At 49.5% G+C, this 17,163-nt stretch overlaps 1 protein-coding gene and 1 pseudogene across 4 annotated transcripts in view; both read right to left on the reverse strand.

The window, feature by feature from the left end:
* LOC144159578 (salivary peroxidase/catechol oxidase-like) overlaps positions 1 to 9,234 on the reverse strand; it is a 114,900-nt gene extending 105,666 nt beyond the window's left edge. For 2 of the 4 annotated variants that reach the window (XR_013320330.1, XR_013320329.1), the window contains exons 1-2: positions 8,957 to 9,232; positions 5,646 to 5,778 (exon numbers count right to left, since the gene is read on the reverse strand). Coding sequence is in view for 1 of the 4 variants with exons in the window: in XM_077691157.1 (XP_077547283.1) it covers positions 5,646 to 5,778; positions 8,957 to 9,134 (311 nt within the window). In the remaining 3 variants the exon portion in view is untranslated. Of the gene's footprint in view, positions 1 to 5,645; positions 5,779 to 8,956 lie in introns of all 4 variants that reach the window. The other 2 variants (XR_013320331.1, XM_077691157.1) reach the window with 2 other exon arrangements.
* A 2,958-nt stretch (positions 9,235 to 12,192) lies between these two features.
* Positions 12,193 to 13,486, reverse strand: LOC144160142 (speckle-type POZ protein B pseudogene; annotated as a pseudogene).
* Between the last annotated feature and the right edge of the window lie 3,677 nt (positions 13,487 to 17,163).

Here is a 17,163-nt window from a genome sequence, read left to right on the forward strand (position 1 = left end):
AGGGCGCACCGTGGCCAGCCGCTTTGAACAAAGAAACAGGCGCAGCTGGCAGACCTTCCGACGAAGAAGCGAGCCTCGGGCATCGCGGACTCCTTGCAAATTGCTTGCATTAATTTGCCTTCGCTGCAAGGCCACACGTCTCTCGACAGGCGCCAGTTTCCGCAATAAAGACGTTTCCAACGACAATGAGAAACCGTACGATCCTGAAATTGTGTACGCGTGTTTCTTAATTTTTCGTTGATTATGTGTCGATGGATTGTGTGAGGGGAACAAGAACCTTTCTTTCAAGTTTAATTTTTTTTTGTGAGCGTAGGAGAAACGACTGTCTGGCCAACCTTTGTTTTAGGCCTCGCCTAGGCCGGTTACACGTGTCCTGCCGTTGCAGAGGTGACGAAATGGTGAGTTGGTGCTGCACCAGATATTGACGCAGCAAACTAACCTTTTTTTATTCGCTGTGAAATGGATTACCTAGCTGTATTTTAAACGTGTTAGCTGTGGTGAAACAGCGCCGCTTAACTATGTGAGCTCAGCTCACAACCTGGTATTTTTTGTTTGGTGCTAATCCCGAAAATACGGGTCCCTAAATTACTGTCCTCGAGGGGTTTCAAGACCTACCCGCTCGTGGGTACGTCTTGGGGCCCACTTATCACATTCATAAGTCGGCATGCCTTAAGGCATACAGACGTATGAATGTAGTAAGTGTGGTAACAGTTCTCCCTTTGCAAAGCCCCCCGTGTTTTTCATTTCGTGTTTGTACCGCAGAGGGATAGGAGACGCGGGTACGTGACGACGTGACACCGCGAACGTGAGCCTGTATATATTAACTCTTCTATTGGCCAGGGTTATCCCGTTTTGTGCGAGCCCCAAATCCCACACAATATTCCCAACTCACTTACGTCATGGTAACAGTGCTTTCAATTCTGAGTTTCATGCCGTTCCCTACGGGAGATCAGATGAAAATAAAATTTAAAAAAAAGAACACCAGCAACGATTTTCTCCCTTTTTCCTTCTTTTTTTTTAGACGTGGATGCCAGGGCCCTAGCGCCCGAAGTACCCCCCGGTTCCGTCCCTAGGCCCCCTTCGCACTTCTAACGCCGGTCACGTTTGCTTCGCGTTTGCAGACGTTCCAGCTCACGTGGTGTTACCTTGGTCTTCCTTGTAAACTTTTCGTCGTCACCTGTCGCATCGTCAGAGCGAATCCGTCGTTTGCAGCGGGCGGGATCAGAGGGCAGCAGGTAAAAAAAAAAAAAAAAACACGAAAGAAGCCATGCCTAATGGAATGGATGACGCTACTAGTCCGGTCATCGAACCTAATACCGCTTTCCTTGTCTGCAAATTCTAGACGGGGCTACCCAGCCAGACTGAAACCCACGAGGGCTGTGGATAACAGGAACTTGTTTGCAACGCAGTTGACGACGTTGGCGGTGTGTCGCCTGGGAAGCACTCCCGCCTCGTCTGCAAACACTTCGTAATCCCCTTCCCCGCCACCAGCGGTTGCTGTTCGGCCTTTGCACGGGACGCAGTCAAACGCCGGCACGCATAAAAACGAAAGGCACAGCGAACGGATGACGTTAACACTGCGGCCACCGAACCTAACCTTGCCACAACTAGAAGTGACGTATACGCCCTTACCGCCGGGACTGTGACGTACTTTAAACTGGGCGACGGAAATCCACGGAGACTGGGGCGACGTTCGAAGACAGGATGACCCCGCGTGTGGAGACGCACAGTTCGCAAGGGAAACTGGAACACTCGGCATTATCAAATCTAACGCCACCCTGCCGGTTCATGCCCTCTTTGCTACTTGCTCGCAGGTAGCTTTTGATGCTCTCCCGCTTTTTATTTAGGCCAATGAGCAACTTGTCTAACTGTAACTGATACATTAATTCACGAATAAAAAAAGGCGCAGCTTACACTACTGGTGCAAGGCCGGAGAGCTGGCCGCCCCTCTCCTTTCGTCGGACACCCGGATGTTGACCCCATCTGGATTGGTGAACTTTCCGTTGAAAATTATCCATGACTGGCAGGTCTGGGGCGGTATTCTCGTAACTGTCCCTTTCAAAACGTCCCTTTTGCGTCTCTTTCATCGTGACGTACTTCCGGTTAAGCAGTGAGCGTTGGCAGTAGGTTTGCAGCGCTTGCGTTACGTCACTTCCGGTTGTTTGCTTTTAGCCAATCAGGGCTTGCCAAAAGGGACACTTTTGAAAGGGACGCAAAAGGGACAAAACTCAAGAATACCGCCCCTGGATCGTTTTGTCCGCAGGCCGCGTTAGCACGTGATAGAACCCGCGGCAACGGGCTCCGCGAAATCAGCGTCTGTAGCGCGAACTCGGCGTCTGTGCTCCCCACTTCAGGCACGAACGCAGGTGAACTGGCAAGGATAAGAGCACGCGAGAGATCACGCCACGAACGTTGGACAGAGAGTTCTCGAAGGTCGAGCTGGTCGACGCTGGCCGCTCCCCACGAGGCATACGCTCACGTGCGCTCGGCTGGGATGAGTTTTCTGGTTACGCTCCACGCCGGAAATAAAAGCTACAGCTCTGCTGTTAAAAAAAAAAAAATGGGGAGGAGGAGGGGGGGGGAATCGTATGTGCAGCTGTATTCCTTGTCAAACTAAGCAACAGTCTGCTCGAAAATATATTTGAGTGGCACCCCTGTGCATTATACAGCGTTCTGAGGAAGAAGAATTTGGCATACGCCTGAAATGCAGCCGCACCACTACACAGGAAAGCTATTCAGCTTGGTGCGGGATTTGAAACCGAGACCACGCTCTTTCAACTACAGCTAACCAGGAGGCTAGCCGCTTTGTAGCCGCATTGGAAATTTCCACAAAATGTAATGATTTATGTGGCTTACAAACATCGAGCGAAGTTAAAATTCCCGGGCTGTAAAGAAAGAAGCAAAATAAGCGGGACTACGAATAAGTATAAGGGAAGGTTGTGAGTTGTGAGTCTGAGCGGGGGATGTGAGTGCCCAATGCCAGTGCGAGTGAATGTGAGGGCGAATTAACCCATTCTCGTCCTGTCTGGTCTTCGTCTGTCTTGTGTGTAATTTAGCCCTCTTTTTAAAGCAATAATTACCCAACTCGCCCACCAGCAAGTTTGACTAATTAACTTGCGACCCGAAGTGCGGAACAAGTGTTATTAAACGTGAAGTTTAGGGGAAACCCCGTGGGTAGAGCAATTTTCTGCGAAGGAAAACTTTGACATCACCCTTAAACGCAGCTCTACAAGGGAAGGCATACGGCTGTATTTTAGGTGGATGTCAAATTTTCTCTTAGCGGAAACTCATCTGGGGGTTTCCTAGCGCTACTAAATAAAGGTTTTTAGAGTATCGGCACTCTTTTCTCTCATTGTTCTGTGCGGCCAGGATTTTCATTGGTCTGTCGGCACCACGTGATATTTGTTTACATACGGGCGAAGCCCTTTTGTTTCTGGGCGCCTCTCCCCTCTCTCTCTCTCTCCCTCTCTCTCTCTCTCTGCTGCGCGGACGTTAGAGCGGCCGGTCGCACTCTGGCCGTCACAACCGGCGGCGGTTTCGTTGGGAGAGATGGCAACACTGCAAGCCAGAATCAAAATGGCCCCCAGACGCCTCCTGGTGCACGAAGGGTCGGTACTCTTAAGCGTAGCTTGTTCAGTGACGCTAGGGTTTCCCTATGAACTGATCGTCAAACCCTTCTCCCTCACTTCGAGTTGACGAACTTGATGAGCCCACTTGGACGCGAACGAAAGAATAAATAAATATTAAATAATTAAAACGCAGCGACAGCAATATCTTATGCAGAAGACAGGCAGGTAATAAACCGTATAAGATGCCAAAGATCATCGCGCGGAATCAACACGGTAATATTAAACTTACGGACGAGAACTCCTGATAACAAAACAGCCCCCAAAGAACTGAATTTCTCACCTCCTTTGCTTTTTCTTTTCGCAAGGATGTTTTATTTTTTTCGAATTATCTGTCGCAAGATAGACATATCCGGATCGGGGACTATTTTGTTTGCTTTGTCTCGTTATTACGTAGCTCGGGCATATATAGAGAGGGGCTCGTGGTGACAAAGTAACTTATTCATGGACTTCAAATCATCTCCTTGTGCTGCCGCACGACATATACTTGATGCACAAAGTGCGGGGAAGCGTTGCTAGTGGTGGAATCAATTTGTCACTGCCTAAGCTGGTAAGGGGAAAGTTATTAAGGAAGGCACTGCTGTGAAGCGCTCGTACAATAATTTAAAGTCTGCCGTATCTTACACGAACGCAACAAGAATAATTATGTTTTCGGAGCGTGTTAGCTGAAATTCTGCAAAGCTGCAAAGCGTGTTAGCTGCAATAGGCATCGATCAGTGTTTAGAAAACAAGTCACACTCGAAATCGAAGCAGGAATCGCCAAAACGGTCAGACCATGACAGGAAAAAAAGAAGACACAAACGTAAAAAAAGGAAGGAGTTATGGTATCAGTGGCATTTGGAAATTCTCCAGCAGGTTCTCGGTATTGGGACAACCTCAGGAGAATAAAATTGCGATCACTGCTGGATCATTGTATCAAGTTGACCTACTTTATCGGTGACATTTTAAGTGACTGATATGGTTTGTGGGAAGTTAATGTTGAGGAATTGCTGATGCTGAGGCCTGAAATGTAACGCTCACTCACTCACTCATTCGCTCACTCGCTCACTCACTCGCTCGCTCACTCACTAGCTCGCTCACTCACTCACTCACTCACTCACTCACTCACTCACTCACTCACTCACTCACTCACTCACTCACTCACTCACTCACTCATTCGCTCACTCACTCGCTCGCTCACTCACTCACTCACTCACTCACTCACTCACTCACTCACTCACTCACTCACTCACTCACTCACTCACTCATTCGCTCACTCACTCGCTCGCTCACTCACTCACTCACTCACTCGCTCGCTCACTCACTCACTCACTCACCCCCTCACTCACTCACTCACTCACCCCCTCACTCACTCACTCACTCACTCACTCACTCACTCACTCACTCACTCACTCACTCACTCACTCACCCCCTCACTCACTCACTCACTCACTCACTCACTCACTCACTCACTCACTCACTCACTCACTCATTCGCTCACTCACTCGCTCGCTCACTCACTCACTCACTCACCCCCTCACTCACTCACTCACTCACCCCCTCACTCACTCACTCACTCACTCACTCACTCACTCACTCACTCACTCACTCACTCACTCACTCACTCACTCACTCACTCACTCACTCACTCACTCAACTTTCAACCTCACAGAAACTGACATTATGATGATACTAAATCGGCGCTAAGGGCATAAGTTACCATCCAGTTTTTGCGTTTTTCACTGAATCGCCTTTCGAGCACGAGAGCCCCGCCAAAACCTCCAAATCCCTATTCGTACATTTAATAGTGCTCACGTGTGGTCGTACCAGGTCAACCCTACTTTCGTACGATCTGTGTCGCACTTACTTTGAAAGACCCGAGCCATCCGACGACGATCAGGAGCCTGGCGTTACTCGCGTTTTGTAATGATTTAGATATTGGCGCCTATCTATATGCATCATATAAATGAAGTGCTGTGTGTACGAGGAGGTCTCGTTAGACTATTCCGAAGCGCAAATACAGAAGACTGGTGCCCTGACCATTCCACGAGGAGCGCCAGGGCCTCTTCATCCAGGGTCTGCAATTTGTCTAGGAGCACGGAGTCCGGGTGTGCCGGCCGGTTCCTCTGGTGACGCAGAGAAGGGGTGTACCGAGGACCGTCGGCCGGCATCGCTGCAATTCGAGCACGTCAAAACTGGCGCCAGTGAAAACACACACACAAAAAAAAGAAATACAGTTTTGGTTTAGGTCGATGAGCCGTGGCTTAGACTTCACGGCAAACATGCCACACATAACCCTTCACTGCCTCGTACCACGATCGCGATTCTGATAGCACTTCCCTTTCGCCCTTAGAGGGACCTTGCAACGCTTGCCACTGACTATTCGAAATGCCTTTAATTGTTGAAGTTTCATCATCATCACAGCCTATCTACGCCCACTGCCGGGCAAAGGCCGCTCCCATTAATATCCCGGTACTGTGCTAACTGCGGCCCATTCATTCCAACAAACTTCTTGATCTCATCTGCCCATCTGACTTTCTGCCGCCCCCTGCCAAGCTTGCCTTATCGAGGGATCCACTCTGTTACCTTTACTGACCAATGGTTATCTTGCCTTCGCATTACATGCCCTGGCCATTTCTTCTTTTTCTTAATTTCTACTAATACGACCTTAACAGTCGTTTGTTCCCTGAACCACTCCGCTGTCTTCTTGTCCCTGAATGTTACACCTATCATCTTCCGTTCCATTGCTCACTGAGTCATCGTCGTGGTGTAGTTTATAGTCCCTGAAATATTATCATGCAAGGATGACCAAAATCCATTCAGCGAATCCTTATTTCTCGCTACGACGCCAATGACTCCGGCAGACCTTCACCATTTATCATGAACATACCTTGCGAAAAAAAAGGCATGTTCATTTGCAGGACTCAATTTGTGGCAAAGTGCAGACTATGCCATCGATGGATTCTCAGTCCTCCATACCGTGCTTTGCTGCACTATATCCGGGGGATGCTAACCTATAGATTCCCACAGGTCTAATCCCGCTCCCGTTTCACCCATCGAGTCCCGATGATCCGAAATGAACGCAGTCAGAGCAACGTGATTTCTTGAGGCCGAAGTTGTAAAAGATAACACCGCCGGTGGTGATAAAACGCCGATAAAGAGCGCTATGAACAGCGTTGGTGCAAGTTTTACGCCACGTTTTTTTTCTTTTTGCTGCGGAAAATGAGTAGGAGGCCGAAATCGTGTCTTATTGCCCTTGGAACATCGGTTGATCAACGGAAGGAAGCGAATATGTCTTCATACTTCGCTTCTCCTTGTACAGCACCGACTCTATTAGGTTTTTAAGTTATCTTGGATGTGCATTCTAAAGTAATTTCAGCTGAACGAATTTGTTTTTATTGCAAAAAAACTAAAGCTGTTCCACTCAACGTGAAAGTTGTCGGAAGTGTAGAGCAGTGATTCGCCAAAATGGGCTGTGGCGCCGTTATCTGCTCACCACCCATCACGCTCTTCGCCAGCCGTGTCTCACTCCTCTCCTGCTGACTGAACGGAGGTTTGTCCAACGCATTTCAAATTTCCCGCCTTGGTAGTGCTTGCGCGCCCCCTGTTTTAAATAGCGTGAACGGGAGTTTTTTTTTTTTCTTCTTGCTTCTGATTCCGCACGTGCGGGCGCCTCACCGCGCAGTTTGGAATGCGCCATTTTTTTCTTGCGCTGCCACTTTTTTCCGCTGACTGTCGTCAACACCAACCCAACGAACGTTCCTAACTAAATGAACGCGGGTGCTGCTGGTTAATTACGTATATTTTGCCTCACTTTTCACCTGCAATTTTCTTCGCTCTAAACAACGGGGAGATGTATGACAAGTGGCAGCGGGTCACGAGTTTCGAGCAGTTATGACTGTATGAACCGCTTCTTTTTCGAAGCTCATGTTGGACGCGATGACGACGGTACACTGTGGGGCGGGCTACGACGACAAGGCGAGCCCCTAAAGTACTTCAAAACGTGCTCTACTAAATGCCCCTTCATGGAAATCCTGACTACAGTGCGTAACGGGAGCGCTATTTTTTTGTTTCATCTAGTCTCATTCCAGCAAACGTTGGTGGGGAGAGCGAAGGATGCCAGCAGACTCCAAGGTGTCCTGGACTGAGGACTCCTCGAGCCGGGCGTGTGCCCCTGACATTTGCACCTTGCTGATTAATAAAAGTTTATTCCTCTTCCTCCTCGAATCTTGTCGGTGAAGAGGAGCGTGTGCACAGGACCAAACAAACACGTTATGCATAAACTGAACGTTTCATCTCTCTCTCTCTCTCTCTCTCTCTAGAGACTCTCTCTCTCAGACACTTGCAAGCGGGATGGACGGGTGTGTGATTTTCGACAGTTATTGGGTTTATTTTTTTTTTATTATTACCCACCCGCATACATATACACGTTGCTAATATTTCCATGAAGCTGTTTTAACAGCGACGTTGTTCAACGAATCGCAATTTTTCGGGTCCGCAGTCAAAAATGCGAAGAAATCGTCGAGTGCGCGCACGTTAGCGCGGGCCTCGCGGCGACCGCCCGGCAGTTAACAAAACCAAGAAAAGGCTGAGCGCTCACGTGTGCACGCCTCAAGGCGACCGCCCAGCGTCCCCGGCACACGTTTGGCAAGCCAAGCATACCCACTTAGGGAGATTGACAAAGTTTGGCAAAAAAAAAAAAAAAAATCTCCAGCGTTCGCCGTATTCGTGGCAACACTTGCTCGGAACGAGAAAGACACGTCAAAGCGTACGCCCCTCCAAGGTGATGTCAATGACTATTACTTCCAAAAAAAATGGAACAAGCTCGCACTGATAGCAACAATAATGGAGTAAGGGTCGTTACGGTAGAGAAGAAGAAGCAAATCGGCAACAATCGTGGACTTCAACCTTCGTGATGGTCGTGAAGATTGCGTATTCGCTACATTCAACACTTACACGTTAGTGTGAGCTTCCATCGTTTTTTGTACAAATTTAACGAAGTATGTCACAGTTTCTCAAAAATGTCAACACTTTATTGTGAAAAAAATCTCATTGCTTAGGGCTTTTTTGTTACTTGTAACAAATGACACGTTCAAATGGGCGGTCTACAAAAACCCCGCAGCTAACTCTGCCAGCTTTAAATGTTTCTAGGCGTGTTGTTACGAAGAACGCCTGCTTCTATCGTAGTGAAAAGTATTTAGAGATTGCGAAAGAGAACCATGCCACGTTTCTCTCAAAATATTTGTGAAGTTGCGCTATTACGCCTCGATTTTCGTAATGAACGACACATTGCTCAACAAACTGTGCGGAATAATTACGCAAAAAAAAAAAAAAAAAAAAAAAAAACTCACTGGTGTACTCCCGTGACCGGCCAGTACCCGCAGAGGCCGCCTCGTATGCATCCTTCACTTGCTTCACCGTCAAAATCAGTTCCGAAGAGTGGCGGTCACACAATGCACCCCACGACGCCAACCAGCAGAGAAAGACCGAATGCAGGCAGAACCTCACACACAACGTCCGCCCTGACATGCTTCAAATTTCCCGCGTGAAAGCGCCGGTCTGCTCGGAGAAGCTTCGCCGCGCCTTGTGGTTTGATCTGAACTGGAGCAGAGACCGCCGGGCGCCGCGCAAATTTCCGAAGAACGACTGACAGACACGAGGGAAAATTTGCGTTCTCAGCGGGGCTTACAAATATGGCGGACGCTGTCGTCACCGGGTGTAGGGTTACGGTCGCCATTTCCGTGCAGCGGTTGTAACGGTGGGAGCTGAAGGAACACTAGCTCAATGATACTTCGCAGGGCTCAAACCGAAATAAATGGGAAGGAAAAATAGGAAATATAAGTGCCGAGCAGATGCAAATAATATTTGTTGCTTTTAACAATAAAAAAAGTAAGTGACCGTCGGTTCTAATGGATAAGGCCGAGACATGGCATCGTGCTCAATGCTATCACCGCAGCCTTCTCCGACGCTTGGTCAACCCCGAGGAAAAATATCGGCGACTACCCTGCACTCTTCGAAGGATAGAGGCGGTAATTCTTCACCGAGCCCAGAAGACTGGCCAACTTGCGTCCCCAGCGCGGCTACACCTCATCAACCCGCGCTCATACGTGACCCCACAGTGCACGTTGTGCCCCGCAAGAGGCACGACTGAACATCTTTTGTGGCATTGCCCTTCCTTTACCGCGGTTCGGGAGACTGCACTTCAGTCTCACGGCGTACGCCGGCCTGGCACCCTCCAGGAGTGGATCAATCCATCATCGCACGTTGGGCCATCGGACGCACTCCGACTCTGGCGGGCTTTTATTCAATATTTGAAGGACGAGAAAGGACCCGGCCGTTTCTTTGCAGAGCCGACATCGGGTCCACCCCACCTCGAAGACGTGGATAGCGGCCTTCCTCCCCCTCCACCATAAATTCCCCAATTTCTGTCGCAATGTTTACAACCTGTACAATGCAGAAATAAAGGCGTTAAAAAAGTAAGTTAAACTATTCTTCTTTGCCGATTTGTGAATGATTTTGAAATGCGAAATAAAAGCTTGCGCCGCTAGCTTTGTGACGTCTGGACTTACGAAGTGAAACAACCATCGGGTTAGGCCGAAGTTCAGGTACTACAATTTTTCTAATGGAAACGGTGTGGTATCCGGTTTCTTTGCGAGCGATCGAGGTTGCCATCCCACGCAAGTAGTCAAGAAACAATGTTAGTTAATGTATGCTAGTCGTTCTACGTAAGAATTCTTATGGTATCAGCCTTGTCATCTGAAAACCCCGCAAGCTTTCGAGCTCGATGTAAATTTACAGTAGTACACCAGCTGGAAGGTTGTAAAAAAAACAAAAACCGGCCCACAAGTTACCTCAAACCTTGCGACTTTAGCCCATCATTCAAATAAAAGTAGGATATTTAAATCATTACACAATAATAAGTCATCACGTTCGATTCTGTCATTTCAAACACAACCAATTTCATTTGAATCAGTTCGTATACTACCTCTGACTCATCTGACCCCTTGCGATGCTTCTTTTTTTAATTACAAATTGATGAAGTCGGGCTAAAGCTGAAGGTCCTGCAAACCGACCCCTTTGGCATTATAATAATCCCTCCCAGACTGTGCCGACTCATTATACGAGTGTAGAAGATTTGTATCAAATGCAGGACACTGACCAATGTGAACAAAGGATCCATTGTGAACAAGGGATCCGTACGGATCCGGAAACGTCAACTTTGTTGCAACATTGGCCAGTGTCCTGCTTTTTATACAAATGCCGTCACCTGACCACACGGCATTCCGTCGAACTCTTGACTACGCGAGTGTAGAAGATGCAGCAGTACACTGCATAGAACTACGCTGCCATGCAAAACTGACGAGGCACCGCCTGTCCAACGTGATTTACAACACACACTAACCACGCGTTACAGCTTTATTTTGTTGGCGGTGAACGTAGACCGGTAGGAATCCTCCGTGTAAGCATTACGTCCACGTGCCGCACTAAAGCCAACCTCACGTTTTATCACGTATCCCCTGCCTGAAGAGCTGGCGCGACGCGAACGTGAATTACGGCTGTATTTTTACGGGCTCCTGCCTTCTCGAACGTACCTACGGAAGGAAGTATTTACACGTGTCTCAGTTGGACGAGCTCCTGCGGTGTTGCATAGGTCGCATTCATTCAGGCTTAGTGATCAAAGTTATACGCAATTAAGCATTATACGCAGATCGCACAGATTTAGGGGAATTCCCCAAGGTGGAGTAAGTTTCTGCGAAGAAAAGTTTGACATCCATCTAAATGCAGCCATACTGCTACAAAGGAAATCTATACAGCTTTCAATCAGTTGATCAATCCCCTCTTGCGCTACAAACGACTAGCCTCCTGGTTAGCTCAGTTGGTAGAGCGACTGCTCCGGTTAAGCGGTGGTCCCGGGTTCGAATCGTGGACCAGGACGAGTTTTTCTTCAACTGCGAAGTTTCTGAGAAAGCTGTATAGCTTTCCTTTGTAGCCGTATGGCTGCATTTAGGTGGATGTCAAAATTTCCTTCGCATTATACGTAGACATGCCGACCCTTCAGGGAACCATTTTGTCTGAACCAGCCCATCCCCAGCGTGACGTCCCCACATTCATCGAGGGTTTATTCATGGCGAGAAGCTTTCTGAAATCCAATGCATGGTATCTTGTTGCCACTCTGAAGTGGTGGCGTTGTCTTTGTGATGTCTCCACCACAATTTCGGCCCACGCTCAGCAACGGGGTAAAACGCCTGCTTAGGCTACTCCTGCATTCTCCTCTTTATGTTCGTTTCGCAACAGCACCGTACTATCACACATACCATACGGGGCGGCATTCCCAAAAGTCAGGTGAGTGTGTGCTGATTTTTCTTAATGGTACGACAGCTAAACCAAACTCATTGGACACATTCGCTGCGCTTGCGAGTGTGCTTTCCCCCGAACAAAAGACCATACGAGTGAGGGAAACAGGACAGAACAAACAACTCTCGTCAACCTCATACTTTTTATCCATAGGGCGGCAAACAAATCGCCTAAATTGAAATCCGCTGAAACAGGACTCCAAATTCGACTGATCATCCATTAAATCGTGACGCTGTCCAGATAAACCTGCGCGCTTCTCTGAAAATTTGGCAAGGCAATGCCTCTACAGAAGAACGTGTCATTCAGATAACAGTGGACTTCAGCCGCACGCTTCTTGCTAATAAGACAACGCAGCCAGAGCTTGCTGCCCACAATACTGGGCTCCGTCACTGGTCTTTGGAAATTCTGATCCGCTTGCAGGACGGAGCCTCTGCAGCCTGGCTCATCTGGGTGGCCAATGATTCGAACGCCTCGGCGATCAGTTGCGGCTGCTCGGCAACAATGGCCAGCCAACCGGGCGTTTGCGCAACGTCCGCTGCGTGCTCGTTTATGAAGCCCATGGCGCACGCCTTGAGCAGGCCCGCGCTGTGCAGGTCCGCCAGGAAGAAGAGCTCTGCCGCCGTCTCCACCGTGAGCTTGGAGCAGAGGCACTCCTCGCACAGCGTCTTGAGCTGGTCGAGGGCGTACTTGTCGGCGGCCACGAGAAGATCGGCCGCCATGTCGTCGAGGCTGGGCGCTCGGCCTGTGTACACGAACTGGAGCATGTCGCCGAACACGTCGGGGTCCACGTCCGTGACGTCCACGCGATTGTGCGTGCTCTCGCTGGTGTCATGCTCGAACATGGCGGCGAACACGGGAGAGCGCGCAGCGAGGATGGCCTTCTGGGCGCGGAATTCCTTCCCGTTCACGTCCAGGACGACGTCGGCGAACTTGTGGCTTTCCAGCAGGCTGCCGATGTCCTGCGAGAGACGACCCCGGGGAACCTTGAAGGGGACGGTATGGCTCCGCCTCGAGATGTGAACCGGGTCCCCAAAGACGCTGAGTTCGCAGTTGAGCGTGAGCTTGTCGTCGGGCAGCAGCTCGTTGGCCTTGTCCAGCAGGAAGTCTCGGCGGATGAATTTCCTGAAGCCCCAGGCGTTGCAGTCGCTGAGCCGGTCGGCCCTTCGACTGTCCATGGCGTTCACTTCTCCCTCCTTGGCGTTTATTATGCAAAACTTGAACCGGACGCGGGCCTGGTCCCTCTCGCAGGACAGGAGGACCAGGTAGAAGGAGACGTAGGCTTCGCTGTCCTCGTCCACGCCCCTGGGATGCACGGTGAGGCACCACTTGAGCGCGTCGTCGGCCCCCGCGGAAAACGTCGAGCTCCTGAGCGCGTCTCCCATCTCTTCCTGCCACGTGCTGAAGTCCGTGATGGTCCACGTGTACGAGATCTTGACCACTTTGGCCTGCGTGGAGCACCAGCTGGCGGTGACGGGAGCGTCCACTTCGCTTTGCCGTGACGGGGCGGCCGCACGGAGAGCAGCCATTGGGTTCGGCGTCGGGAGGCGGGCACTGGGCCGACAAGAAATGGCTGTAAACTCACCGCCAGGTAACAGACAAAGAGGTGCACCTAGCAGACGCTACTGTGCACCGTATAGCGCTATGCCGTCGCTTCCCGTAGGAGGCCAGGAGCAGGGAAGACGATCAAGCCCGGTGTCCTCCGCGAGCACCAAGTTTCACCGATCCGTGTACAAGAGCCCGTCAGGCTCGGGCAGGGCTGTTGCTTGAGGAAGTAAAGGCCTTTCAGTCGCTGGTGCTTGGCATTCGGAGTTGAATCAATGCGAGGCAGCAAATTTTGTGGGACGTTTGCGGGGAGCAGTGAGACGGCGGCAGCGGATGGTGATGACGAAGCTCATGGGTGAATGATGATGGTCCTTGGTGAATGGCACATACCCAAACAGAGAATCGCCCAAACATCAGGGGTGTGAAAAAAGATCTTATTTATTTACAGGCTCGTGTAAATAGGAAATCTAGAGAAGCTGGAAGATGAAAAAACGAGGCTTCTTCTTCTTCGCCTTTGTGATGCAACAAATTTGGCTAGTCGGCCATTCGAGGTCCTCATCAGGGTTTTTGTTTGCAATGGAAGCCTCGGGCAGATAGCACACCGATCGTGTGCAGCTCCTTCTCGGTGTGCTGGCCCTTTTTGCTACTAAGGCACTTTTCCAAAAAATAAATTGTGGCTTTGATAACTTTTTCTGACATATTATTTCATGCTATTCCATTCGTGTCTAATTTTAGTTTTCTGGGTCGTCTGCAGTTTCTAAGCAGACGACATATATTTTTCACATTTCAATTTCTACAAAGAATTAGTCAGACAAGAAAAATAGGCGAATAAGTAATACAATGCAAGGTTATTCGAACACGAGTTGAAATTATAGAAATATCTCAATGTCAAAAGCGGTGAGTGCGCTGAGAGGGCGCTGCGGTCGATGTCTATTTCGCGCGCTGTGATGGCTGCTAGCAAAGCAGAGTTACTGGATATATACAGTTGCGAAACTCCCCATCGGCCCCATGTATCAAAAGCTGGTCTTCTGTTGCCCCCCTGCGCTTGGACAAGCACGGGGCAAGTTGACTAGCCTGTCGAGTGTCGGCAGGACATTGAAGTAGTACTCAAGTGCTTGCGGCTGCTGCCGTAAGTCATAAAAAGACAAGCCGCAAAAACACAAGTACAGTTCACGTAATTGATGTATTTTATTTTAAAAAGCAAGCTTTATTTTACAAAAGAAATTTGAATAATAATAACTTAGCGAAGTTCAGTTTTTACCGTCCAGGTGCCGCGCGCGATGACTTGCCCCTCAGCTTCCACGGAGCAGGGGGCTAGCGCCGCCAGGATTCTGAAGCGGAGTTTCGCAACTGTATATATTGAGTAACTCTGTAGAAAAGTACCTTTGCTGCGACACCACACCTTTGTAATGCAAAATTGGATCCTGACGGCAGACGAAATTCCTAGGGACTGAAATGTATATAATTATGATGGTGATGATAAAAACTTCATGTGGATCTAAACTTTGGGGTCGAGTCTCCTATTCCAGAAGCTCGTCGGATTTTGCAACCCCTCTTGCACTTTTGATCACCTCCTGGTGAAATTGTGGGTCTACTCTGGACAGCACTGGCTCCCACTATTATGCTGATTGTATTATATATAATGATGATGGTACTGATAAAAACTTTACATGGATCTAAAATTTGTGGTAGGGTCTCCTATTCCGGAAGCTCGTTGGATTTTGCAACCACTCTTGCACTTTTGATCAGCTCCTGCCGAAATTTCGGGTTTACTCTGGACAGACAGACAGACAGACAGACAGACAGACAGACAGACAGACAGACAGACAGACAGACAGACAGAACTTTATTGAGGTCCAGAAAATTTGTGGTAGTCTCAGTGACTGCGTACTGCGGACGCGGGCCACACTTGCGCAGGGGGGCGGAAGTCCTCGTTCCCCCGCTCTCTCGCAAGCAATCTGGACAGCCCGGAGTTGAGTAACGCACTCTTCACTTTGTGGGGCTCCTTCCCACTCTTCTATCATAAAGTTACCGCGCGGTAATTCAGGGCATTTCCAGAGCATGTGGTGCTACTACATTTTGCGCAGTGTGGTTGGATGTCGTGGGCGAAGTGGCTAAATACGCTTCTCGAGGGGAATGTACCCGTTTGGAGCATGTAGCTTGTAGTGTGCCGTGATGTCTTTGAAAGTTTGCAGCTGATCTCTATACTCTTCCCAGTCACTGGTCGTCGAGTGTCCTACGCTGCCGCGGCGGGTGATTTCACGCGCTCTGTCGTGGGCCATCTCGTTGGCGTTGGGGATGTTCTCGTGTGTTTCGTGTCTTATGTGGGCAAGGAACCACGTAATGTAGTGATAGTCGTCCTCAGTTCTGGTCTTAATGATTCGCGCTGCTTCCTTGGCTATCGTGTTTTTTTTTTTTTTTTGAGGAACGCCGTACTGCTGCCTTTGAGTCCGAGTAGATGTTCGGTCTCGAAGGGTCGGCCATAGCCAGTGCAATCGCCACTTGCTCTGCGATAGCGGGTTTGTGGGTAACTACGAATGTTGCGTTCAGTAGTTTGCCAGCTGGGTCGGTCATGACCGCCACGTATTTGTTAGAGCGGCCGTATTATGCTGCATCACGAACATCGACGTTCACCGCGCTTCTTGTGCAATTTTTAGTAGCGCCTTGGCCCTGGCCGCCCTCCTGCCTTCGTTGAATTGCGGGTGTATGTTGCGAGGGATGGGCCTTGTTTAGAAGGTCTCCTTCGTTTTCACAACGAGTTTTACTTCGTATGCTTCAAAATATCCGGGGATGTGCCCCGTGGTGAGGAGTATGGCCCTCCCGGCTCTCGTAGGTAGGAGTCTTCGCCTTTGGGCTTCCATTTGCGCTTCGATGATCGCCGCTAGTTTGTTGTGTACGCCCAGTCTTTCAACATTTTCTGTGCTGGCGCTAATAGGGAGACCACGTACCCCCTTGACGTATTTCCTGGTGGGTGTATCGACTTTGACCTCCTCGGTTTTGGCCCAGTATACTGCTGCTGCGACGTAGTTTACGTGACTCATTAGGAAGGCGTTGTAAAGTCTTAGGAGGTTGTGTTCCGTTAAGCTACCTCGTCTGTTCGATACTCGTGTGACCAGTCGGATTGTGTCTTCCGATTTCTTGGCGAGGTTTTTGATAGTTCTCGTATTCTGTCCTCGGGATTGTATCATTAGTCCGAGGACCCTTAGTATGTCTACGATGGGGATGGTTTGCCCGTATTTTGTTTCGATGCGTATGTTCGCTTGGTTAGGGGGTGGTTGACCTCTACCGCCCTTCCCGCTAGATCTGTACAGGAGCAGTTCCGATTTCGCCGGCGACAGCTTGAGACCCGAGTCACGGATGTAGCCCTCCGTTGTCTCCAGGGAAGTCTTCAGGGCGTGTTCGGTTTCTGCTTCCGATCCTCCAAGAATCCATACCGTGATGTCGTCTGCATAGATAGCGCTGTTGATTCCTTTAATTGCACTTAGTCTGGCTGACAGTCCTTTCATGGTGAGGTTCAATAGAAAGGGAGACACGATGGCTCCTTGTGGTGTTCCTTGCGGCCCCAGCTTGAATTCTCGTGATTGGAGAAGTCCGATCTTGATCGTTGCTTTTCGGTCTCTAAGGAAGGACCTAATGTACGAATGGAATTTCGCCCCCAGGT

This window comes from Haemaphysalis longicornis, unplaced genomic scaffold, assembly GCF_048455015.1.
Source record: "Haemaphysalis longicornis isolate Haplotype H1 unplaced genomic scaffold, Haemaphysalis longicornis Haplotype H1 scaffold_10, whole genome shotgun sequence".
Classification (NCBI taxonomy): Eukaryota; Metazoa; Arthropoda; class Arachnida; order Ixodida; family Ixodidae; genus Haemaphysalis; species Haemaphysalis longicornis.